This window comes from Serinus canaria, chromosome Z (assembly GCF_022539315.1).
Source record: "Serinus canaria isolate serCan28SL12 chromosome Z, serCan2020, whole genome shotgun sequence".
Lineage (NCBI taxonomy): Eukaryota > Metazoa > Chordata > Aves > Passeriformes > Fringillidae > Serinus > Serinus canaria.
In genome coordinates, this window is record NC_066343.1 from 64,219,083 (window position 1) to 64,245,872 (window position 26,790).

A 26,790-nucleotide genomic window follows, 5' to 3' on the forward strand; every position below is an offset into this window, starting at 1 on the left:
TCAGAATGTCAAATAAAACCTGGTAACTGGACATTTATGGAAGGTTTCTGAATGACAAGTAGCAGAACCAAGATTTGTGAGGGTCAGATGCTCTTGAGTTTTGAATAAAATTTGCTAAAATCTTTTAAGATTTGGGCTGTACAGATATCAGCTAAGAGCTGTATGTGCAGTTGGCTGACATGGAAAAGCCCAGTACTATGGCCTCACCCACTCATATCCAACTTGTGGCAATTCTTGTTTGATCTCTTAGTGAGAAAATTCTATTTTTTAAGGTGTCAGAAATCTCACCAAGAAAAAATGTCGGCATTTTTGGGTAATGCCTGGGGAAGTGAATCAGCTGAATGGCTGTTGAAATGCCAGAGAGGGAAGAACACAGAGACTGAAACTGCACAAACAGGGAAGAAGGGATGGGGTTGTCTCTTTAAGTAACATTGAGGTATAAAAGTGTAAATGGAAAAGTAATATAAGTGCTCATTAAAGTGTTTTCTATTCTGTCTGCTCAGGAATGTCAAAATACTGCCTAACATTTTACATCAAACACCATGGGTTTTATTGTTTTTGTTTTGTTTTGGGGGTGGGCTTTTGTTTGGTTTTTGGGATTTTCTTTTTTGTTTTTTCTTTTTTTCCCTTTCCATTTCCCTTTCCATTTCCTTTTCCCTGTCTTATTCTCTCTCCTTGTCTCCAGGTGTGCTAATTGTGTTACATTTCTATTTTTATTGCTCTTTTTCAGTAGGGAAAAAACCTTAGGTGCAAATTCCTTAATGCAAATGTCTGTAACTATGTGCATTTGCAGCCACACAGATTAGATTAACGTAAAAAAGCAAGCTGTTTAATGAGTTCTGGAACAATAAGGTCTGGAATTAAAGCCTAATTTCTTATGAAATTTCCTATTCATTTCCCACTTTCCCTAGCACATCATAACTTGGTTCTGAATCTCCTCCATTACGCTCAGGTTCTTCTCTCATTCCTACCTGACTACGTCAAAAGTGTGATACAGCTGTAGGACAGAGTTGGATGTGTGCTGCCTGCCTTTTGGAATAGGCCATGAGCTAAGTCATAAACCACTTTTCCATCAGAGGCACCATGACCTTTACCTGTCTGAGAATTGCCTGCCTTGTGTCAGGTTAGTCAGAGCTGCCCATGTGCCTACAAAATTGTGGTGGGGGACTGAGAAGGTGATGGGAGCCATATGGGAAAAAGTATAATCACACAAAAATTTTACCTTCAAAAACCTGTGCTAGAAAGAATTTTAGGTGGTAATAAGAATATGCATTCATTTTATGCTCATTCTGCAATTCTGTCTCAGCAGGAACATGCCTTTAATCCACTACTTAAGTCTCTTTCGGGGTATAATATGGATTTTAAGAATTCACTCAGCCCTTTTCCATTTCAGCCACTCACGTGGCCCACAGAGATGTAGGTCTTATCTGTTTGCTCACCTTATTCATCCCCTTATTCATTCCCCCTAAGTATTCAGGAATACTACTGCAGAGAATAATAGTCTTCCTGGCACCCCTTCCAGAGCAAGGGAGAAACATCTTATTTAGAGAGAGATTCAAACTATTAATCTAAGCAACAGAAACCAGAGCAGCTTTATTTCCACTGGAATATTTACTTGAGCTGCTCTTTCTTCCATTATAGCTGACTGAGCACAATCCCTGATGATATGCCTGCTGTGGATCTGTCTTATGCACAAAGTTGTCTATCAAAAGCCACGAGAAATTTTGTGGTGAAGCAAAAGAAATCAAAGCAAGTCAGATAGTGGGAACACAAGGGATGTATCTACTGAGGAAAAAAGTGTGAGATGTTGGTTGAGTTTTATCCTTACTACTGCTTTTTCAAATGACATGAAAGGCAAAACATAAGATTGCTTAACCAGCACAGAATATATTTTGTGTGTGTGAAATGGTGTAAAAGCCAACTGATTACAAGAAGTGACTGGATAAAGGGCCACCTTCAAGATGTTAAAAAATGCTTTGAAAGAGATGAGTTAATAGCAGGGTTGACTATTACTGCTCTGCAGAGTGACTGGTGGAAAGAATTAATTTTCTGAACTTTTATGATATTCTTATTTTCAGCAGTGGCAATCTCTATCTAAGTGGCAATCAGTTATCAGCTTTTAATGTATCTGAAACTGATTGTTTAATTTCACATTGTGATTCTGCTGATTCTTGTTCCTTTGCAGCTTTCAGAAATAGAAGAAATTAGGCAAAATAAGCAACTCATTGTAGGCTTAAGGGTTTCAGAACAGAGAACAGAGGTCCACAAACTGATAATATGTGATGGGTTAGGCAATATTACTGAAGTCCTATAATTTCAGGAGGATATAGTTTTGTTAGTCCTCCAGGAAGAGGTATTTTTGCCTGGTAAAATTTTAGATGCAAAATACTAATAATTTTTCCTTAAATTAATGTACAGAGAACAATTGAGGAGTGAGATAAATGTTATTCGAATGTATGAATTTAAACAGCCTTCTATGAACAATCATCTGCAAGTAAAATGCAAAAATAATGCATTTCTGGACTTTTTTACAAGACATGGTGATAATGATGAACCAGAAAATTAATTCAATTAACTTGGCTTACTACAAAATAGACAATATAGATTATGTACTGATTAATGCAATGAATCAGTTGTTCACACTTGGATTATTATTTTGCTTTTATTGGTGATACAAGATACCCCATCATTTGACTTGGATATACTGAAGGACTTTTGAAGAAGAAATATTATGACCTGGCAGCAGCGTAACCCATTGGTTTAACTTGAAGAAAAGGTAATTGCAATGGTAACTATTCTGAAAGTTCATAATTCACTGCCATAATTTACTCTGTCATTAGTACTGTCTGCACTAAGTCTGTATGATGATGCAGCATTTGGTGAATAATGATTTTAAAAGTAACAAGTTTGCTTAAATGAAACCTTAAAAAATTAAAACAAGATAGAGATATTCCATTTTCTTTATTGTTTTTCTTCTTTGCTCTCCACATCGATATGTGTGAACACATTCTAAATTTTCTGTGTAAGAGTTGATGATAAACGTCATAATATATCTTAACTACCCTAAATTATCATGAGGAATAGACACCACATATTAGTTAGTATTCATTTCTGGATGTGTGATTAACACTTACAATTCCCTTGATAATGACAAGTTCAGGAAAGAATATGTAATCAAAAATATCTCAGAAGAAATGCATTTATCAGATGCAATTCTTTAGGCTTCAGCTGGCATCAAATTCTACCTATTCACACCAGAATGGCCCTTGCCAAATTTTTTGATTGATTCTTTTTCTCTTGATTTTGCAAGTTTCCTTGTGTTTCTTTTGGCCTTTGGTAGACCTCCAGAGCACAGCATGAAGAACAAGCAGCTAAGAAGGCATATCTGCTTAACAAGCAGACTGCTCACTGCTGCTCAGCCCCAGGCTAGACAGCACTTTTTAATTTAGTATAGAAAGGGAAATGAAGAGATAGATGGTGGCCAGAGCTGAAAGATAAACTCAAAGATTTCTTTAGCTCTCCCTAAACTGGGGGAGCATAGAGAAAAAAAATGTGGGGGCATAGAGAAAAATTTGAACAAAATAATCTAATTTTAGGTATGTGTGGAATAGTCACCTCCAGTCAATCTATTCAGATTCTTTTGTTACTCATAAAAATCACAAAAGCCTCCTGAGAACTGAGCGTAGTGAATGTTGTGACAGGTCATATGAAAACATCCATCATCAGAAAACATGTTATTTAGATTAATAATCTGCTGTTTAACAATCAGCCTGAGAAGGCTGAGGTACCCAATGAGTTATTTGTCTCAGTCTTCATTGTCTGGCATATCTACCTAGATCTCTCAAGTCCCTGTATTTCCAGGTGGAATTTGGAGGAGCCAAGTCCCTCCTACTTTAAGCAAACATTTGGAATCACCTAATGAAAATGAATGGATGTATACAGGACATGAAAAAATGCATCCCAGGATCTTGAGGGAACAAAACCACTCTCCGTCATGTTTGAAAATTCATGTCAGTCAAATGGAAAACAGAAATACCTGGGAAAGAAAAAGGGCAAAGAAGGAGGATGAGGAGAAGTAAAAGAAAGGGGAGGCAGTTTTGCCTCACAGTCTTGTTGGGAAGAAACAGGAAAGGGTATCCAAAGGACCTAACAACTGAAAGAAGAAGAGTAGAAAATTTAGGAAGACATTCCCTAGGTAAGCCCTAAGGTTCCAGTCTCCCTCCAGGACTTTGTCTCCCAGCAGCTACCATATGAAAGCATTGCCAATTCCACTTAAGATCTCTCCCACTTTGGTTATGCTCTCCATTTCATTTTGCACTTTCCAGTGGCTTCCCGTACAAACTAGGAAAGAAACCTGCCTAAGGATGCTGTAAGACATAATGTGCACATCTGATCTATCCAAAGATGGTATTTAAATGTGCAGTGCATATTCCAGTGATGATTTCCAGGTGTGTGAAGCTGTGGCATGGTATTACACCGTTGAATATGGACAGCTATGAGAAGTACTGTGTTCTGACCATCAGACATGGTGTTACACAAACAGATTTGTGCCAGATGGCTCATTCCTCTTCATAAATCTTCTGAGAAACTTATGAAATAATGGATGGAAGCTTTTGGAAAAAAAATTGTGGGGTCAGATGTACAAAATCATCTGGATACCTAAGAATATTACACATACTTGTGAGCGAAGATCTTTTTTTAACTAATCTGCTAACAAAATAACTTCTATGTAAAAATTTAGGGTTTGAAACCAAGTTCAAAAGTAATGGTGTGACAAATTTAAAATCCTGGTACTTCAGTAAATCCTGGTACTTTCAGTTGCTGCTGAAAGTCAGTAAATCTTTCACTGAATATATCCTGTTTTTCTAGATTGTTTTTAGAAACTTCCTTAAGCTTTAAAGCACATGAGAAATACGAGGTACTTAAATGTTAACATAATCTACAGGACCTCTTTAATTAAGAACATAGGTTTAGAACTGATAGTTACTGAACCAAGTTTTCTGCTATAGTAGAATACTATCAAAATAATTTTTTAAACTGTATTGGAAAATGCTGAAGTTTTCTAAATGAAAATGCTTTCAGGAATTCAACTTTAAGTTGTGTAGGGTTAAAAACGTCACTAATTTCCAGTTTAAATTTGGTAATAGTGATTTCCCTTTCTTTTTGTATGTTTTATTCATATTTACCTCTTTTCCCACTTTTTTTTTGTACTTGAATAGTTTGTCAATAATTTTTTTGCTCTATATGCTGTGTTCTTTTGATGATTCTAACAACTCCCCTTTTCACTATGTTCATTTAGCATGAATCTATGAATGAAGAAAATGGAATACACTCATTATCCTAAATGGTCACATTCCTCTGGCCTTAGTTAATGTCTTGGTGTTCTGTCACTTAATGTATATCCTAGAGGTGAATTAAACATTTTTTGGTGTTTTTGATGATAATTGTCAAATAAGAAGTTACTGTTAACTTCTAAATGTTTACTTCACATATATTGAAGAACTACTAGGAGGTAACCAAACATGCTGACATGTGTAAGAGCTGAGTAGTTTTGCTGCTGTGACTTTTTAGTATTGTGTTGTGCCAGGGTCTTACCACTTTCTTTGGCATTTTTTTTGATATCTCAACACAAAATGCTTGGACTTTCTTGTCATCTATAAACTTAACTCTGTGCATCTTTTGGCAATGTCATTCATAAAAATATCACCTGAGGTACTCTCAGCCTTTCAGTAAGTTCCATTGCTATCTCCAGAAATTTAAAAATTCTTACAGTCCCCTGTGCAACTATTTCACTTTTGTCATCTTAAAAAAACTACTGTTTCTGAGAAGTCAAAAAGCCCCCCAAAAAACCAAAATAAAAAATTTCAACCAAAACAATCAATAACAACAACAGCAATGAAATTTTAAAAAAAGAAAGAGGAAATGAGCAATATTATGGAAGAAAGATGGTAAAATTTATGTTTCAGAAACCTTTGTGGTTTTGGTAGTAGGTTTGTTTTATGTATTTTTCTTTTTTGTTTATTACAAAGTCTCTACTTTTCCCTTTAAGGCATTCATATCCTGCACTACAACTGGGATCAAACTAATGGCCTGTTATCTGCTTAAATAATTTCCCAAATATTTTTGAAACTGCAGTCTGGAAGACACTTTGATTGCTTTCAAGAGCTCTAGATAGTAACTAACTTCCAAATTTGAGAGATTTATGAAAGATACTTGCTGCTACATCTGTAACTTTATGCCCTAATTATTTTATTGTTTTGAGATAAAGATAATATCATTCCTGTATTTTATTTCATAACATTCTTTGAATTTATTTCTAGTTTAGATATAGACTTTTGCATTTCTATACTGCTCTTCTGCTTCTCTGTACTGAGTTCATCAACATCCTTGCTGCAGACAGAGGCATGGCATTTGGACCTGGGTCTAGTTTGCTTTTTAATCTTTAATCTAGAAATCTTTAATGCAGAAAGTGACTCCTTTTTATTGTTTTCTGTTATACAGCTAAAAATAATGCTACAATTTGTTTCCAATTCTTCTGCAAGATGTAAGTCAGCTGGATTTTGGAAAGTTTATACTTTATGCTCTTCTTGACCTCCACATTTCAGCTTTTTTTATTGCTACAACAGCAGCTGGTAAAAAATATCAGTTCAAGATTATCTGTGAGGTCAATATGAAGCTATTAGATTATGAAAAGACACATTCTAGGTTTCACTGAATCACCAATGTCCTCATTTTTAAAAAAACAATGGGACTATTATTTTCTCCATAGTACAGCTAAGATTAAGACCAAGCTAATGATGGAAGATTTTGAAAAGCAATGGTAAAAAAGTGCTCCTAAAGACTTCTACTGTAGGTGAAGGGAAGATTTTAATTTGGTTTTTTTTTTGTTTATGTCCATACATTTTTTTCTTCTGTTTCCAACCTATGCATATTTGTCATGTGGAATCCTTGAAAACCTTCCAGTCTTTGCACAGATGGTGAATATCTCAGTATCTCCCAGTTTAACACAACACTATTTTAGAAAAGCAGATCCTGAATTCACTCTACTGAACCTTGATGTCAACTTATGAATCTGAAATTTTGAAAAAAGTAATTTTTTGTTTTGCCAAACTGTATGGGTTTTCTTCACTTCTCATAGCAAACACTGTTGTCTCAATACGATTGAAAAAAAAGCATAGATTCAGTTAGTTTAGTTCAGGGAACTTTTTCTTTTGACATCTGGCAGCAAATGTAAGTTATGTTTCTGCTGTAAGTAGATAGTCCTGAGGCAAGTGTGGTTACATTTAATTTCTTAGTTCTTCATGTTTAATTGGAATTTTTTTTAAAAAATTACCTGTTTAAAGCAAGCTTCCACCAGATTTGGAGGGAACATATTTCTGTGAAAGAGAAAGAAAATAACATGAGAATAATATACTAATAATTCCTTCAGTAACGACACAGCTAATAAAAGAATTGGAGAGCTAATTTTGAGGAATCCTAAGAATAATATGTGATTACATATACAGTGAGTAGAGCTTAGCATGTAACATTGGTCGGTTAGCTTTACCAGGAGGAAATGTGGGATTGGATAGCTCCTGGCAATTAGAATCTCTGTATTCAGTATTGTATAACAGGTCTGGTTATGGAGAAGCATATTAGCTAAATTACTAATTTACAAAGATCTATGGGCTCACTTTTAATTTTGTACTTATTAATGCATTATGAATCCAGATTAATAAATATTTTAATAATGTTTGACGTATTTCAAGTTGCCAAACAATTTTTGCATTTATGTAGTCTAGTACCTAATGATATTTATGACTTGATTTAGTCTTGTTGTGGTTATAGCCCAAATCTTTCTGAAGTTTGAGTATTCTATAATAATAATAATAATACTACATGCATGTGCGTGTACATTTGTTGCAGATAGGGGGTTGTTTGTTTGTTTTCCTTTGTTTTGTGCATTTCTGAGGGATTTAGAAGACGCCTAACTGAATAAATCTTGAGGAATCTGAGTGCAAACCTCTTCATGGAGGTTTCTGTAGTCCCCCTTTCTGGCAGCGTGATCCCTGGAGGCCTTTCTCCGAGTCTCCGCATTCTCCAAATGGGTTAGTGGAACACAAAATTTTAGTTGTTTTACCTGTGGAAAAGCTCCTGAGTTCAAAACCTCAGCTTCCCTACTCCCTGGAATATATCTGTGACATATTAGCTCTGTAAAAGAGGTACTGCAGATTCTCTGAGCAAGGAAAAAAGAAGATTTTACGTCTGTGCCCTCTATCTCAAACATTTTACTTGCCTGTTAATATAAGTCATTTCCCATTCATATTAATTGAATAAATTGAGCAGATGCACCCAGATTGGTGCTACAATTCAAAATTAAAATAAACAAGTAAATCAGGGGTTCAAGTGAAGTGAGAAAACTGTTGCAAGTTGGAAGAAAAGGGGAGGAATTTAGTAATAAAGCCTGTGCTATGGAAGGAGGAAAAATACCCATGCAGATAGCCAAACACAGAGAGAGAGAGGCAAAAGGAAGGAAGGAAGTGGCGGAAGGAAGGAAGGAAGGAAGTGGTGGAAGGAAGTAGCGGAAGGAAGTGGCGGAAGGAAGTGGCGGAAGGAAGGAAAGCGCAGAAGGAAGGAAGGCGCGGAAGGAAAGCGCGGAAGGAAGGAAGGCGCGGAAGGCGCGGAAGGCGCGGAAGGCGCGGAAGGCGCGGAAGGCGCGGAAGGCGCGGAGAGGACGGAAGGAAGGAAGGAAGGAAGGAAGGAAGGAAGGAAGGAAGGAAAAGAAAAAGAGTCTTTCTCTTAGTATTAAAAGCATTTTCTTCCCATGCAACAGCTAAATTTGGAAATAAATCCATGTATCCTTTTTTAGCATTGTATGGGTTAGAGAAATTGATATCACAGAGTTGAAAGGAATTTGGCAACTTTATGCAATCACTGTTTAAATTCTCTGCTTTTGTTCTCTGTGAATCTAACATTACTGTCATAGCTATGGTACAGAAAATGTGCAATGTCATAGCCATACCTGATTAAATCAAGAAAGGCATCTGCTGCTGTCACTTGCACAATTTTGCCTTCTCTGTGCATGTTTTCCTTCGTACCTTTCCCAGGGTGGATGATGACCACAATGATTATGCCAATCAGGACAGCAATGATTGTAGTGCTCATGTAGTAGACTACTGCTCGGACTCCCATCTTCCCTGAGGCTTTACTATCCAGGGCAGCAATTCCTAGTGAATTTAAGCACAACGACATTCACCTGATACAGTTGTGAGTAGAGAGTATGAGCTAAACATGATGAAAATAGTTTTGATGATCACACTTAAAGCTACTCAAGGCAAGATGTCCCTCCTTTGCAGCTTATACTGCCACTGTCATAATCTTAAAGAAAAGATTATTGGTCTGAGGCAGTGTGGTGCTCCCTATGTTCCAGTGAGACAGTTCATGGTTTCTGGTCAATGTAGTCACCATAGTCTGAAAAATGTACTGCACATAATTTATAAGTGTAAAATAGAAAAGTGGATACTCTTAAGTAATGTTGATAATGTTTGCAACAATTAACATGTATGAAGAGTTTTCTTTAACTCCCAATGGGCAACCTCAGATTACCTCTGTCCCAAGCCATAGGAGTTTAAAACAGATTAAATGCTGCTAGCCTGTTTCAGAAAATCCTTACCATTGCATGAATAAGCCTTTATAGTCTTTCATAAACTTTGCAGAACTTGCAACATTAATCCTAATTCTTGGCTCTGTTTGGATCTACTGTGAATATTAGGGTGCTCCCTAGGGCATCTTCTATAGTGTTTGTTCACCAGATTGCACTGATGAATGGCTGCATGTGTTTTCTAATAGAAGGTGCAGCTCTGCCAGGGAAAGAGTTCTGAGTCTCTGAGAAGGAATGTTTCATGAGGGCTGTCAGAAAGGGAAATTCTCTTTTTCTTTCCAGCAGATGCAGCTAAGTCTGATAGTTCTTCTCCTTAAAATGTCCCACTCCTCCTCTCCTCCATATTTGCCCTTACTCTGTCCGGAGGGCTGTGCCATCTGCCTCAAAGCAGTGCTCATGCTTCTTGTTGCAATCAAGCTTTCAAAGCGCAGAATGAAAAAAGGGGTTAGGAAAGGATCTTGTAGCTTTATTATCTCCTCCTGTATGGAATTACCTAATCCATACTTCATAGGATTGCCAACACATTTATATGGATGCTATTTTTGAACATATAAAATATAAAGAAGTTGACCAACTTCTGCTTTGGGTGCCTGTCTCAGAGGAGAAAGCATTTAAAATAAGGCAAGAGGACCACAGGACTATAAATAACAGGGAAACTTGAATTATGGCCTGGCAAAACTAAAAGTTTTAAAAATTATTGTAGATATATAATACTTCTGTCTGTCTTCTCAAGGAGGAGATACATTCTCTTGGAGCTACAGTGAAAGCACTCTAGTCCCTGATGTGGCTGAGATCAAGGATGTGTCCCAGGCTCTGATCAAATCTTCAAAGTATAAAACCAATAACAAGCTTTATAGTTAGCCTTTCAGTTCAGGTTTTTTCATTTTCTGCCCTTTGGCAGAGACCATTAGAGTCAGTGAGATTTGTATCCACAAAAGGAGTTACAAACAGACATCACTAGATTCACACACTGAATTGTTTGGTTTATGAGTGTGCCATTGTAGTGGAAGAACAAAGTGTACAGCAAGAAACTGAGAATGGAAATCCAACATTTGAGGCATTTGATCCTTCATTTCTCTACTCAGCTTTTCAATCTGCAAAACTGGATTATTTTGTTCATCGTATGTTTACATTTATGATTTGAAATGCTGTGAGGAAAATGGTAAATACTAGCAAGTTACAAATAGCTTTTTAAATTTTACAGACAGGAAGTCCTGTAACCCTCTTATTTGTGGATGGAAGATTGTTTTTTTTAAAGCCCTCAAGTAATGTAAATATGAAGTAATGCAAATACTGTAAGCCAATAAAAGAACTTAAGTTAATAATTTTTGGAGAATATCAGATCTGCTATTGAACTGCGCAGGACATTTAGAAGACAGCATTTGTTACAAATTTTATTTTTAAAATGTTAATATGACACTTAAAATAAAACATAACTGACAACAAGAACAATTAATGTTTAAGTACTAGTCCAGTAATTTTCATTTTTGTATACTTTTTTCTTACTTTTTTTTCTAAAGTAGCAACAGTGTTTTATCTATTTTTTCATTTTGGATAAGACAATTTCAAACTTGCTTTACAACCTGAGCACAAATAGTTAACCTGTAGAGTTTAGTAGGAATGTTTGGAAATGCAGAGATTTTGAATCAGTCAGTTCTCAGTATTCTATCCTTTACAGATAATAGACTCAGGACCAGAGGCTGAGCACGTCATTCCTAGAGGATTTGCAGGCACACCTGCCTGTGCTTTAACCAAGCCTGATTTTTTTTTTGTACTTCACCCCTTATGAAGGTTGAGCCTCCTACACTCCAAAAGTCACTAGGAGTCAGGATAGGGCATACTTTACCAGAAAGGATTGTTGTTTTGAAGGATTAGATATTTTGATCCTATTTTTGTCTTGGGCTGATTCTGGGATTGAGCTGTGAACCATGTGAAAGCAGTATGTCAGGGAGCAGGAGTCATGCTCTTATCTTTGTAAGCTGCTTTCCAGCCTGGCTTCCCGCGGTGCCCTCTGGCTGGGACTACATTGCTCCTTATTTTAGGTCTCTTAGTCTCACTCCTGCTCTTGCTATCATATAATTTATTTCTCAGCTTGGACATAGGGAACAGCAATTCCTCTCTTCCTGAGCTGTAACTGCTTGTGGCATATATAGCAGAAGGCATTCAAAGCAAGGGATGGCAGGCCTGAGTATGAACAAAAGCTGTATGAAGGGGAAACAAGCACTCACCTCTGAGAGCCCTTGCTGAGGACCTGCTGGGCAGTCTCCCCTCCCACTGCAATTAAAGGGAACTCTGCAAACTGCAAAAGTTTCCAGCGTAACAACAACAGTTTTCTAAAATAATATTTAAAATCTGTTTTTAAAACACGGGAAAAAGAAAGGGATTGTTTCCTTTGCATTTTAAGATGTTGACAAGACTCCTTAGAACAGAACGGGGCTCTGGAAAGGTCCCCAAAGCTTTCATGTGTCACAAAGCATTGTATCCTCAGTGTGTCTTTTCACAGTCAGCCAGCAAAACCCCCATTGTCCCGCGGGAGATGTATGTGCCCCTTTCATCCTGCTCGCTGCTCTCCTCCACGCTACTGGCTCCAGCACCTCTGCCTCCTCTCTTCCTCTCCCCTCCCCTTCCCCAGGGGGCCTGGGAAACTTCGCGGTGCCACCAGTCCCCACGCACAGGGATGCCTTGGAGTTGTCAAGGCGATCTGGAGCAGAGCCCCTGTAATTTCTCCCAGCGTGTGCACTCACACAGCATGAATGGGAATGATTTTTTAAGTACTGATGGGGAGGGAGGGAGGCTAGGGAGAAGGAAGGGGAGAAAAGAAAGAAGGAGGTAGGCATAAGTCTGTAGAACTGCAATACCCCCCCAGCTTTTTACTCCTGTCTTCTTCCTTCACCTACCCCTTCCCTCTCTTTCACTGAGTGTGAAATAGGGATATGAGAAGGAGTTCTCCAGAGCATCACAAAGCAAAGCACTATTTTTTTTTGTTTAACAAAGATATTAGAGAAAAAATGAAAATATTTTAGAATATAGGAAAGGCAAGAAGAAATATATAATCAAAAGAGGAGAAAGAGAGAGGAAAGATGCAGGGAAAAGGAGAAAAAATTCTAGTTAGGAGGACTAACAATTCTGATTTGTTAATCTGGTAGTTCTGATTGCTCACCTGACTTGATCACTGTTCTGTAAATTGGCATGAACTGTTGATTCTATGAATCATCATGAATAGCTACTATTTTATGAATAGTCACAATATTATTACTAGTTTTATGTCAATTATATTTGTTTATATTTTACTTATGATCTTCTATTATACAGAATTCTAGAATTTACCAAACCCAGAGTTACTGCTAGTATAAATTTTCTAGATATTAAAAGTGTACTGCACATAATCTATGTGTAATCTTGGATTTTAGCAGGACAGACTAATACAGAGGGATGGTACTGTACTCCTGGAAGATCAAGCATGATACTCTGAGCATGTTTTCTTTACATAATCTTTAAGCCAAACAGCTTTGAATCTGCTTGTTCAAGAAGAAATTCCAAGGAATTGAAAACAATTCAAATTCAATTAAAATACAGAACCTATGCTAAAATTCCTACAGCTTCAGAATACTTTCTCCCTTTAATTAGCACCATAGAATCAAAGGAATAAACTGATTTGTGCAAAACAGTCCAATGTCATCAATGAGCTATTTCAGTCTGAGTTTGGAGTTTATGCCTAATTTTCCCTATCATACTACTTGAAAGTTTCTACCTGTAGTATTTTCCTTATTTTTTTTTTTTAGGAAGAAATATGCATATTAGATAATTAGATGCAAAATGCTTTTTTCTCATAACAGCAACTGGTCAGCAGTTATGCTGGTATGCCTGAAGCCCTGTTTCTGTGTGTAAACTCCTAGTCAGCAAAGCATCCTTGAGTTTATATTTGGCACCAAAATTAATCACTGACTAACAAATGAGAGTCCATAAATAGTAGCTTTTAAATAGGATCACTTTTCTTACACTCCAAAGTAAATAACAACCCTCTGAGGAAAAACAGTCATTATGTAGGATTGATTCTAGTACTTTCGGTGATTTTATCTTTCCTCAGCCAAGCAAGACTGACACTGGGAATAGAGGGTGTGCATGTGAGCATATACATTTATGCATGCCTATAATTTTAGTTTGAAAATGGTTAAAATTCTCAGCCACTGCTTATCATATTAAAAGTCCCTGTTTCTGAATGTTTTTGGTGCCCTTTAAAAACTTCTGACAAAGCTAAGCAGTTTATGTGTTTGCTTTCCTACACTAAAATTATTGTGGCTTTAAGCATTTTCCCAGTGTTTTTAGAGTTTTGTTTCTTTAAAATCTCTTTTGATGCATAATGATAAGCATTTTAAATATAGAACATTTCAGCTGGGGCTGAAATGTCCATTTATGCCAACTAGACTTCAGGACTGACCAAAAATTAAAGTTATTTAGCATTGACTTCTTCGACACTGACAAGTAGGGGTTATTGGCCACCTGTCTGGGAAGTTTGCTCCAGTGTGCTACTTCCCTCACTGAGAGGTCAGCCCCTCAGCCTCCTTTTCTCCAAACTGGACAAGCCCAAAGTCCTCAGTCACTCCTCACAAGATGTTGGTAACTCTTCTCAGTAGGGGAGAAGTGGTGTGCTCAGAGCCCAGGTGCAGGTTCCTGGCTGAGCCATCACTGCCATGAGGTTCCCACCTGTGGGCACAGGACCCAACAACTCCAGGTCAGGATTCTGCCAAGAATAGCAACATGTTGATGAAAATACATAAAATAATGGAGCAGTTCTGAATGAACATGTAGAAAAAGCTGTCCATTCTGGTCCTTATCCATACTGACTTCTTGAAACAAAAAAAAGAGGATTCCTATGACCATGATGAATTCTTTCCCTATTCAGCACATCAGAATTGAATTCATGGCACTTCCTTGCCAATGGAGATTTTTATATAAATACCCTTTAGATGTTTTGAACTAAGTTTTTATACACAAAACATTATGAACAGAGCATCTTTTTATTCCTAATTATTTTCCTGTTTACTTTTTATGGTCTCTTCATTAGGAAATTGCAGTCGCTTGTTAAGGACTCCTATGGTGGAGCAGCAATAATGGCAACTGTTGACTCAGGAGTGTTGCCCTAATTTTGTTTCTTTAAGGTTGTCTTTCACTCTCCTAATGAAGCAGTCTCAAATAGGCTACTCCCACCCCTACATCCACTAAGCACTGTGTGATGAGTAAACTCTCAGTGTGAGACCATGAGAACAATCCCTTTTGTGTATGTTGATGAGGATTTGTGGAAATTAGGAACACTGTGCAAGGTCACGGTAAAATATGCTGACAGAAAATTTGTAAGGAAAAGAATTAGTTAGGTAAAGGCAGTGGAGGTATTGCCCAAATTTAATTAACATGATTAAGCACTAGAGCTTTATTCTAATAGCAACAGTATGTGTCCTCTGTGGTGCTGAGCATTCCCAGAAAACAAAAGTTAAATTTAGGCTTTGACATTTGGGCATTTCACAAGATCAGGTACAAATTTTACCCAAACTCTAGATTACAGTTTTTAGTAATAGTAACAGTAAAATAATTAAATTGCAAAGAAAAAAAAGACAATAACATTTTCAAATAACTATATGGATATGTGAAGTTAAGTAATATTAAATCAATATGGCTAATGGCTTCCTGAAGCCACTTAAAATATATGTCTGAAATATAGTCTTTTTGCATAAAATGGTAAGACAAGTTGCTCCCAAATCTCAGTTTAACTTATCTTTGTTTAGATTTGAAGTTTTAGATAATGAAATTGGATATTACATTATTTTTTTCCCAGTTCTGTTAAGAACAGTGGGCAAGTAGAGGAAAATTAGCAGTTGTATTTGATCCAAAATTATGTGACCATGATTAAGCCAAGCTGACTAATGAAACCCATGGCTGGGATATAGTGATGCAATTCAAAGAGCCAATTAAATGGCTATGAGTGGCTTCTAAATGACTAGCCTTGCCCCACAGCAGTAGTCCTGCCCCATCCCTGCCAGAAAAGGATCATCTTTGGGTTTTGCAGGGTTAGTTTTTTCTGACAGTTTGCCATTTTGAATTACCCCAGATTGTGTTATGTGAATACCAGAACTTTTACAAGGGAAGCAGGAAAGAGTGTTGGGGGCAGAAAACTAGCAAACACCTGGTTTTTAGCCACAGTTTATACCTTAGAAGGAGAGTGCTTGTGAAACCATGGCACAATAATGTCTGAACATCATTGAATGATATAAATGGAAGAGGTCCAAGTCATCTCTCGCGGCTTTACAGTGAGTTTTACCTTTCAGTTAACCATGAATAATAAAAGGCTCTCTTGTGGTTCATCACTGAGTAACGCTCTTTCAGTAAAATAGCTTCACTTTATGAAACTGAATCTTTTGTGTGTTCTTGAAAGTATTTCTTGGGCCATCAAGTTTAGCCTTCTGATATGGAAGAGAAATACATTCTACAGTATTGGTTAAAAACTTATTGAGCTTGAGGTTCAAACCAATAGCAATTTTTATCCCAACAATTTTCTATGTTTAGATGTTCCACAGTCTCTTTTTAGTTTGCTTATTTCAGCACAAAAATAATTTGATTGGTCAATGTCTCAGTGTCCAGATGGAGACCCATGATGGATGGTGTCCCTCAGGATTCTGTGCTGGTATCAGCACTGTTTGACATTCTCATCAATGACACAGACAGTGGGATTGAGTTCAACCTCAGTAGGTTTGCAGATGACACCAAGGAGAGAGGTGTTTGACACGCCCAAGGAACAAGGTCTCGTCCAGAGGGACCTGGACAAGCTCTAGGAGTGGGCCCAGATGAACATCATGAGGTTTAAACAAGACCATGTGCAAAGTGCTGCATCTGGGTCAGGGCAGCCCTGGGTATCAGCACAGGCTGGGCATGAAGAGACCCAGAGCCCTGCCCAGAAAGACTTGGTGGGTGAGAGGCTGTGCATGAGCCAGCAAAAGAAGCATAACCAGCAGGTCAAGAGAGGTGATTTTCCACCTTTACTCTGCCCTCATGAGATTCCACATGCATAGGAGTGGAGCACTGCATCCACCTCTTGGGTCCCCAGCACAAGAGAGACATGGACCAGCTTGAGCAGGTCCAGGGGCCACAAGGGTATCAGAGGGACAGGGCACATCTTATTTGAGGACAAGCTGAGAGAGTTGGGGCTGGTCAGTCTAGAGAGCAGAAGGCCCTGGGGAGACCTTTTAGCACCTTCTAGTACATAAAGGAGGCCTGTAAGAAAGATGGGGAGAGACTTTTTAGTAAAGTCTGTTATTACAGGAATGGTTTTAAAGAGGGCAGATTGAGGTTGGACATAAAAAGAACTTTTTTACAAGGGAGGGAGTTGAAACACTCTCAGTCAGAGAGATGGTGTCTCTCCCATCCATGGAAACTGTCAAGGTCAGGCTGGAGAGGGCTCTGAGTACCCTGATCTAGCTGAAGCTGTCCCAGCTGATTGCATGGGGTTGGACTAGATGACCTTAAAGGCTCCCTCCAATGCAAACTGTTCTACGTTTCTTCCTTTAAAATTCTTCTCGCTGTCAATATGAGTCACTGAGGGCAGGGAAGAATTTCATAAACCTCCCCTTTACTCTGCTTGTTCTTGCTTAAGTATTTATAAACAATGAAGTATAACACCTGGTAAAATGAAACTTGTCAATATAAAACACTTGGTGCATCTATTGAGTGTTAATGATGCTTACATTACTAAATGAAAACTCCTAAAGGATTATGCTGTTCTGAAAAGTGTAGTTGGCTTGCTTTTCAGGTTTGCAGTATAACAGGATACATTTGAAGAACCAGTAGGAAAGCACATTTCCTGAAACACATCTGCCTGAGAAGAACCCTGCTGCGGGGCTGCTGAGATACTCATTTAACTCTTCACATTATTCCATCTTTTGCTCACAGTATTGGAATGTGACAAACAATATGCTTTTTGAAGGGAAACTAGGGAGTAATTTATCTTCTTTATGTGTGCTAAGCAGAGCAGGAGGGAGATGCAAGCAGGGATTCACAGCAAGCCATGGAGCAGTGATTAGTAACAGCTGACAGTCTCAAACCAAGACTCTCTTTCTTTGGTTACTTCATTGTAATAACAGAGTACAAAGAACTGACTGTCTTCAAGCCAAGAATCAGAGACCCAGGAACACAGAAAATAGCAGCTCAAAATTTTTTTTTTGGTAACTAAACCCTATTGCTACCTGCACAGTGCAATTCTAAAAAGACATCCTTTTATGCCCAGACACTTGAACTAAGCTTTCATGGAAATTAGATTCTTATGTTGAACATAAAGCTGATTATTTTCTGTGTAAGAAGTGAAAGAAATAAGTATATTTGTTTATGAAAAGGCGTAATGTAACATGGTAAATTAGTTCAGTTTAATAAGGAAACAAGTTTATTTTGGTAGCTGATAAGCCAAAGCACGTTCAAATAGTTAAAATCCTAAAGTGCATGCTGTTGCAAGACTGAAATAAATATGGTAGCTGTTGTGCTACTTTTATCCTATTCCCTGAGGATGAAATATTAGTTTTCATTTATTTTGAATGTGTTGCCAAAATTACCTGCCTTAAGCATGAAATGCACAACATCCTACGAGGCGATGCAAGCGATAAAATTACCTTTGCTTTCTGGAGGGTGTTGAGCACTTTGCTCAGTGCTCCATAAAAATCCCTAGAGTAATTTCTCAAAATATATGTGCAAACTTTTAATTTGCTAAAATGCTGGTCTGAGTTTTGGCAGACTGTGTCAGGAGCTTTTCACAGACATGTTTTTGTATGTGCAGCACTTATTAAACAACATTCCACAAATGTACAGTGCTTCTTTTATCTGACTGGCTCTGTACAATGTGACGAAGCTGCAAACTATTTACTATATTAAATCACTTCTGGCATATTTTAGTCGCTGCTGAAAAAATAGTGAGAAATTAGAGGTATCCATAAGGGAACAGTACCTGGTAGAGCAGTCTAGTGTAGAAAATCATTTGCTTTTACATCTTGGGTATGTAAAAAGTGCTGGAAGAGACACTTATATGAATTGCTAGAAAAATGGACATAATTCTAGTCAGAGTGGTGGAAGATTTAGAGAATGGGAAATCAAGCTTCTTCCCCCAAAAAAGAGAGATAGATGTCTCTATTTGTGGGCAAAACTACATGGGTTTTGGGGCAAGGGATGCTCCATCATGGGATGCTCCATCATGGGATTGCTCTGATCATTAACTGGTCAGAGCTCTATGCTGGAGACATCACCTTCTCACTTAAAATATGATTCAGTATTGTTGGCAAACCTGTTCTTGGCTTCTTCACTGAAACTTCCAATAATAGACTCTACTGCAATGATAGTATCTTATATGGATGTTTGTCCACTAGGATCTGACACCAGTTAATTTTATAGAGTTCATGCAGCAACCATCATTTGGAAGGAAGCTTTGCCCAGTTGGAGGTGACTTGATAAAGAGCTGAATCAGTGGTAGTGTGTGACTAATGCATCTGGCAACACCATAGCCTTTGGATTTTTGCTTGGGTTTTAAATTTTAGCACAATTTTTAAAACATTGAGAGCATTATTTGTTAATTCTTCTATAATAAGATAATTTGGAAACAACCAGTGTGACATTGCCTTTAGGTGTGTATGAGACTTGGCTTCCTTGAGTATCCTGAAATTCCACTAGTAACTGTTCACTCCCTAAAGAACCATTCATAGTTCTGTTATTGCAGTAGCTACTATCTCTTTTTGCAACAGTTTATTAATAATAAAAATAGCCCTGCTTTGTTGTTTTGTTCTTTTTAATAAATCTTGTCAGTAACACAACACTGATTTGTGCATCTGTGCGTGACCTAAAAGTTCTAAGTGATTATTTTACTTTCATCTAGCAGTTCATTCATCTGCTGCTGTTTTACCCATTGATCTTCCATGACCTGCTCATGGAGCTAGTTAGGTTTTTTTGGTGTATGTTGCACACACTCTGCTGGTGTTTAAACTCCTTATGAACCTTTTAGTTTATTACGTTCCTCCCCACGTGTCCTGCATTTTTTGAGTCTGTACTGTTTTACAGCACTCTGTATGCTGCTGTGGGGCATTCTTTGCTGACTTTTCTCCTTTCACACTGCAAGCATAATTTTAACTCCCTCCAAGTTCAGTTGCTATCTGCATTGTAGCAACATAAATTGCTTTCAGTGAAACTCCATGGCACCACTGCTGTCCTGCTGCCCACAATGATAAGAGTTAGCTCAGTTATCTCTCTGTGACAGTGATCTTGGTATAAGAGCTTCTCAGTCTGGGGAGGTTTGTCCTGAAAGACATTATACCCAAGCCTGTGCTGACATTTGTGCAGGACCTAATGTAGTGATGCCTTAGCTCCTCTGAGAGTTCAGGCACAAATAAGGTGCACCATTACACTGTGTCTATTCACCTCGAAAGGAAACAGAGCTCTTTCATGTCTCTAAGTCATTATTTGAACTAGAAACTACAGAGCAGCAGCTAATTAGACAATACAGACTACTTTAGGATTCTTGTTTTAAAGAATCACAAGAACTTGCATTTGACAAAAGAAAAAATGCACATAAAGTTTTTTATATGAAAAAATGAATCCTGTGTTGATAAAAAATGTAGGAACAATTTGAGACTTCCTTTATCATATATAATTAAATCTATTTAAAGAGAATGGGATCTGATACAGAAATTGTTTGAAAAAATTTATAGACATGAATAAATTAATGAACTTATAACATTTAAAAACACCACTTATAATCCATTAGTTAATATGTTAATAATAAATGAGAATATCCTGATGCATAACATGATAGCATTTTTCCTTTTTTTCATAGGAGTAAATCAGAACTTAATTACACTCTAAATTCACCCCAAAAATTTAATTAGGAACAATCATATCAGTTTAATAAAAAAATAGTTTCTATTTGTGAATTTAAGGTCCTCTGGTAATATGCCATATGAATACTAAGGAGTCATTACTTTAGCTGCAATTAGTCTATTATGTTTTCAATTGTCATTATAATTTGGAGGGGTTTTTTCACAATTCAGTAATGATGTTAAGGCTCTTCTGAGAACTCATTAAGAAAGTGTGGAATTGGAGTTTCATGTGAACAGGCTTTTGTTTTCCTTCTTTTCTCTCTTTTGTTTCAATGACCTCTTGAACTTTGGGTCACTGATTCAGTTACAGTCTTGCAAGATCAAAGACGTACATTTTTTTCTTTTTATTTCTTCATCTTACAGACTTGTGGGAGGGAATGGAAAGAAGTTAATACTTACCCTGGAATGCCTGACAGTAGCAATCAGTACTTTTTAATAATATTATTACACTCTTTTCAGGACGTTACAGCGCTAACTACAGATGAAAAAGAGGGTTTGGCATCCACAGTACAAGGGCTATACAGTTGCCATCTGGACACTATCTGCTTGTGGGCAGGATTCAGAACATGAATCTTTATGACAGGTCAGAGGTATCAAGAAAAATATCAGCTGATTTCAAACTAAACAAATGGAAGAGAAGAGAAGGGTTTTTTAGGTTACTCTTGTTGCTGGACTGTGGTGTTCTGCAGAACAGAAAACTAGCCTGCCTTTTTTTTTTTTTTTTTTTTTTTGGTAACAAACTAGTAATCATCCTATCTCAAATTTGAAAGGTTTATTTTCTAATGGATGATGGTCCTTTGCACAGGTTCATTGGCCATGAGACAGATGTTAACCAGGCTTAGTAAGAACATGTTCTATAACCTGGTGTTCACAGTTTGGGGAATTAAGACATACTGAAATTGTAAAATCTGGACAAAGCTGATTTTCAGTGCAAGAATGAATTAGTGCATTAATGAAATAGCCATTCTTTAGGTGAACTCCTGACCAAAACCTACTTTCTCTCTAACTCTGAAAAGAAACTATATTCACTGGAGAAGATCTGATATTATCTAAGTATTCAGAAATAAGTTAGAAGTGGGTGGTGAAAAATCAGAATTAAGTATTCAGCTTTGCATGTGAGTAAAGAGAAAATGAGAGAGCTGTTTATGATGGGAAGAATCAGACTCATTGTGTTAGCTGCAGTGCAAATAGTCCATTTCTAGTGTTATGCTGTACTTTTGTTTTTCTTATCTACCACCAGTAAGGAGCTACTTGTACTCTGTCTAAGGATGAAAAAATGCATTTATCTGAAAAAGAGTTGATCCTGATTAAGTATACAATTATCATGTATACTTAATGAAAATGTGATTAATTGAGGCAAATAAATAAATATTTTTGTTAATGTACTTGGTCCGAAAACCTCTTCACAACTTGTGATACACTTGAAACCCTTCAAGATCTTCAGTGAAGTAGAGAAGATGAATATTGCCAGAAAACTAATACCAGATCTGATAAATCAGAAACTAGAAGTCATGTTCTCCAAATACTGGAATACTGGTTTTGGGTGAATCCCAAAATTTTTCAAACAAATGCTCTCTGTATTGTGACCCTTGAGTTTTCAGAATACAGCTGGGATCTATTTGTGAGCTTCATTTTACAACCAGAGGCCCAGAATTTAGTGTGCTTTGATTTTTGACTTTCAGAGATGATGGCTCTTTTAGAATAGCATTAAGATCTGAAAGCTTCTGTTGGCACAAATATTGAGTTTTCTTAATTTGCATATTAATTCCTCAGTCTTAGAATTTAATTGCTATTCAATTGTGTGAAGCTGTAAAGAATTTATCTTTTCCTTTCTACATGACAGTACTGTCATCACTCTCTCTCTTTTTTTTTTTTTCCACAAGTCTCCCTGTATTCCAGTAGTTTTTACTCGTCTTTGTAGATCATCATTTGTAAATCTTCCTTTCATAGACTCCTGCAGAGAAAAGGGTTTTTCAAGATGCTATTGATAGAAGGAATGCACAGAACTTCTGCATCTGATAACGCAATGAACCAAAATTTCAGAGCTTGTCATCCCAGGTGCCTTTCTTGCTAGTTTGCTAGACATTAGTGTGCCCACACTAGCAGGAACTGAAAATTATAGGGAGTATTAAACTGCCTTTTTTTACAGAGCATGCAAACCTCTGAGGAATTAATGTTTGTTTCGATTGGACATGTCCCTCTTTCCTTTGGAAATACTATGCTTTGCAACAATGTGCACGTGTCCAAAATCAAAACCACTAAAAATACAAACTCTGTTGACCTGAGAGACAGTCAGACAGAGAACTCAAGAGAGGACTACCTTGAGGACAGGTAGAGGTCTGTAAATTTTTTTTTACCCCTTTCTGGAATTCAAAGGGCACTTGCTACCTTGCAGAGACTAAAATATGTGATTTTAGGTAAACTGACGGAGCTTTACAGCAGTGTGTATCATTCTGTCAAACCTGGGAAGACCAGGTCGTAGAGAGAATCAAAGGAAAAAGGCCATGTGGAATGGAGAAACCTGGCACCAGAGAGGTCCAAGTGAACTATCAGATGCAGTGCATGGAAGTGGCAGATTATGCCCAGACTTAGCCCAAACTGATGCTTTCTGGGGTAAGGTACCATCACAAAACCATCATTTCTGAGGTCACCAGAGCCTCTCACCACACTTCAGCAGCGTAAAAGCTGAACCCTAGACTCAGATGTGTGAAGAAAAACAGATCAGACTCTGTGAGTCTGAAAAAGTTTGCATCCAAGAGACTTTCTACCCAATTAAAGAAGACTGGCAACTCTGTGAGGAGATTCTAGGCTGCAGCAAGTACTCTACACTGTTCATCACTATCTCAGGCATTCATCTGGAGACAACATTGCAACACAGGAATAAGGAGAAGGTATTCTACCATTCTGCCATGTATCTGCAAAAAGTTAAGAACTAGGGAAAGGAACTATCATACAATTGGAAAGCAATTCCTATCAGTGAGGCCAGCTCTTATATACTTGCAATGATTATCTTTTGAGACATCCTCCACACCATGTACAACAGCATCATTTATATTTTGTTGCATTTATTTCTGAAGATCTGAACAGGACGATATAGAATGTATTCAGAAACAACCTATAAGTAAAGAAAAAAATTATGCACTACCAGGAATGTCTGGATGAAAAGAATTCTAGCACATGCAGGAAGTGTTTTTTTACTCCCTGACATATAACTCAAATCCCAGATACTGCTGGTCCTCAATTGTATATATAGTCTCAAGAAATTATTAGAGATTTTTGTTCTCAGTGTTTCTGTTTTCTCCTTCTTATTCTCCACCAGTGAGAGCTGTGACATGTGGCTAGAATGCTACAGTGAACAATCTGGGAAGCCTTCCTCCTCATCCAGACAATCCAACATGTTACTGGAATCCAGACCCAAAGCTAGAGTCCTGTAAATCTTGTAGCCCACAGCAGCTCTCCTCATTTTCCATTGCTCAGAATTCAGGTGGAATTTCCACCAATGCTTTCAGTACCTCTGCCTCCAGTGATGACAATAATGATGGATCTACCTTATAGAAGTTCAGAATCCAGATACATGTTTGAAAGACAGTATGTGGTAGATCCAACAATTAGCTTTGAGAATTAAATGGAAATAATATGTTATAGGTCAACAACTGTCTGTTATCAAAAAGCAAAAAAAAAAGAGAAAACGAGGCTAAAGGAACTAATGTTAGTATCACAGAATCATGTTTATGAAAGTGACAATGTTCTGCAAGTTCTACAATGATCAGTGTACTGGTGCAATTCTTCAGAAAGTACTTTGTGTCTTATCACATTTCACAGTGCTGATGAAACATTTACATGTGTTACTTCTCCTGGCGTACAAGTATTTCCAAAAACATTCCTGGTGTTCCCAAAATTCAGCCTTAGGAATTTTCTTCCTTGTATTCTTCCAGTTTTCACAAGCAGTTACAGCAAAGACAGACTGGCAAGGAAGAAAATATGATGGAATTGTGCTGTATTAGAATGTAGGAAATGAGGATGTGGATCATGGTGTCCAAGGGAGAGTTAAGGAGATGAAAGGAGTAGGAAAGTGAAAGCTGATAAAGCCTGAAAGAAGCCCGCATGTAGGTAATTTTGACCACGTTTTCTGGCTGTTTGTTGTTATATTTTGAAATTGTGATAATGGCTCTTACACTGTTGCTATTTGTAAATTTCCCAGAAGTGGAATAATTAAGAGCTACCAATTCTGTTGCGCACGGCAGCTTGCTTTGGCTGTTTTATTTTGAAGTCCAATTTCATGCCAATGGAGTGACTTAATGTCTGGTTAAGGTGAGATGATTCTTATATCCTGGAATTGTGTTTCCTGGGTTTTGAACTGGTTCTTGAAGAGCTGCGTGTGTCATAAAGCTGAAACTGTACACAGTAATCAATGCCTCAGAGTAATCTTAGCAAGTGAGCAACTTTCAACCTGTTAAGAAATTCTAAGGAGTGCAAAACCAACATAAAACTATGGGATATAAATTAGTCCAGTGGTTGTCCAACCCATTTGTCCTCACATTTATCTGACAACAGGCTCTTACTGAGAGACTAAGAGGAAAAGAAAAAGATAAATTGCCCTTTTTTGCCCTCCCTGCAACAAGGGACCAGTAGGATCTAGGGCCTTGCTAAATTGCTATTTTCCCAAATTTATTAGCCAGTGATGACTGTATCTGCAAACTCTCTTTTAATTTAATTTAATTTTAAACTATTTAATTAAATTAATTTAATTTAAATTTGAAACTATTAACAGAATTGAACTGAATTCTGTCATGTGAAAAAGTACTTCCTTTTCTTTAATATAAGTGCATGCTCTTGTTATTTCTTAGGACACCCTATTTTTCATTTATTGTGAAATATAGTTAGGAGATATAGTAACAAATAGCCAACTGCATTATAGCTTCTGCAAGAAGTTAATGATTTCTGTGGACTTTTACAGCAACTTCTGTGTCTCTATTTTTTCAAGCCAAAAAAGTGAAGTCTGTTCAATTCCTCCTTGTCTTTTATTGGAGCTTCATTCCAACCCAGTCACCCTCTCTGGACTGCTCACAGTGAGTCTGAGAACTCTTGCCTGTACTAATGTCAGTTTGAGAGCTTGTGATCAGGTGTACCACATTCTCCTTTCCCAAGTGTATTACTTTGCACTTTCCACCATTCTAGCTCACCTGCCAGGTTATCACAGACTCATTCATTATTGAAGACATCATTCTTTACAGTTTCAGTATTCAATATCCTGAACAAAATACTTGCTAAGTGTCCTAATTCTCAAAATGCTGAGAGTTGGTTTTGCATCTTGGACATTTTGCTGTACAAACTTTCCATTTGTACAAACTAATGTAACTGACTTTAGAGCTGATTTTTAATATTTTTGAGTTTTTTTGTTTTGGTTCTGCTGTTTTTCTGTAACAAACAGAAACCAGTTTGTATTAAACTCAAAAAAATGTTTTGAGTTTTCCCTAATACATTTTCAGTCCTTCTGCCCTTGACTGAAATGTTAAGAAAGAGACACTTTGGTCTTACAATGGTCCACCAGGGCTCAGGCAAGATGCTTTAATTTTTATGTGTTCTTTCAAACAGTTTTTGCTTTGTCAGCAAGCAAAGTATTGATGTTATGCATTTGAACTATGATATAAAAGCAAAACTAAATCTTTGTGAGTGGGAGGTTGCCCCTATTGTTAATTCAGCTGGAATCTCATGCAGAATGCAAACTAAATGAAAGTATAATAACCTGTTATTCAATACTTTGGGCAGCAACTAAACTTATATTTTGCAATGAAATTTAAATCAGCCTTCAATTAAGGACCACTAGTTAAATTGAATTATTTTAGAGGAGCTTTTAAGTTTTACTATCTTTACTTATTGTAGATTTTGTTCTTGATCACCCCTGCTGTTTCTGCTACTCTCACAGACTAAGACTTCAAAAACCATGCTGCTCTGTACTTTCTGATTTTGAATGCTTTATGTCCTGCTTAGGTTTTCTCTTTTATAGTATAATCATTTTTTATCTTATACAGACTAATTTTGTGCAGGAATTCATTCTCTGCTGTTATTGCATTTTAATTCTTAGTAAAATCTGACTAAGAATTCACTTAGAATTGTTTTCATAGGCTCTTGTGAAGATATTCCGGATTTGCGTGTTCCATATTGACAAATTGTTTCAGAAATGGCTCAGATATAATGACTTATAATTTAATATTATGAACCTTTCTGGAGTCCTTGCTTTTAGTATTTGCATAA

The 26,790-nt window shown here is 37.2% G+C and overlaps 1 protein-coding gene across 1 annotated transcript in view; it reads right to left on the minus strand.

The window, feature by feature from the left end:
• SLC1A3 (solute carrier family 1 member 3) overlaps positions 1–26,790 on the minus strand; it is a 64,771-nt gene that overhangs the window by 10,784 nt on the left and 27,197 nt on the right. The window contains exons 4-5 of the mRNA XM_009095799.4: positions 9,002–9,206; positions 7,334–7,376 (exon numbers count right to left, since the gene is read on the minus strand). Of these exons, the coding sequence (XP_009094047.1) occupies positions 7,334–7,376; positions 9,002–9,206 (248 nt within the window). The remainder of the gene's footprint in view (positions 1–7,333; positions 7,377–9,001; positions 9,207–26,790) is intronic.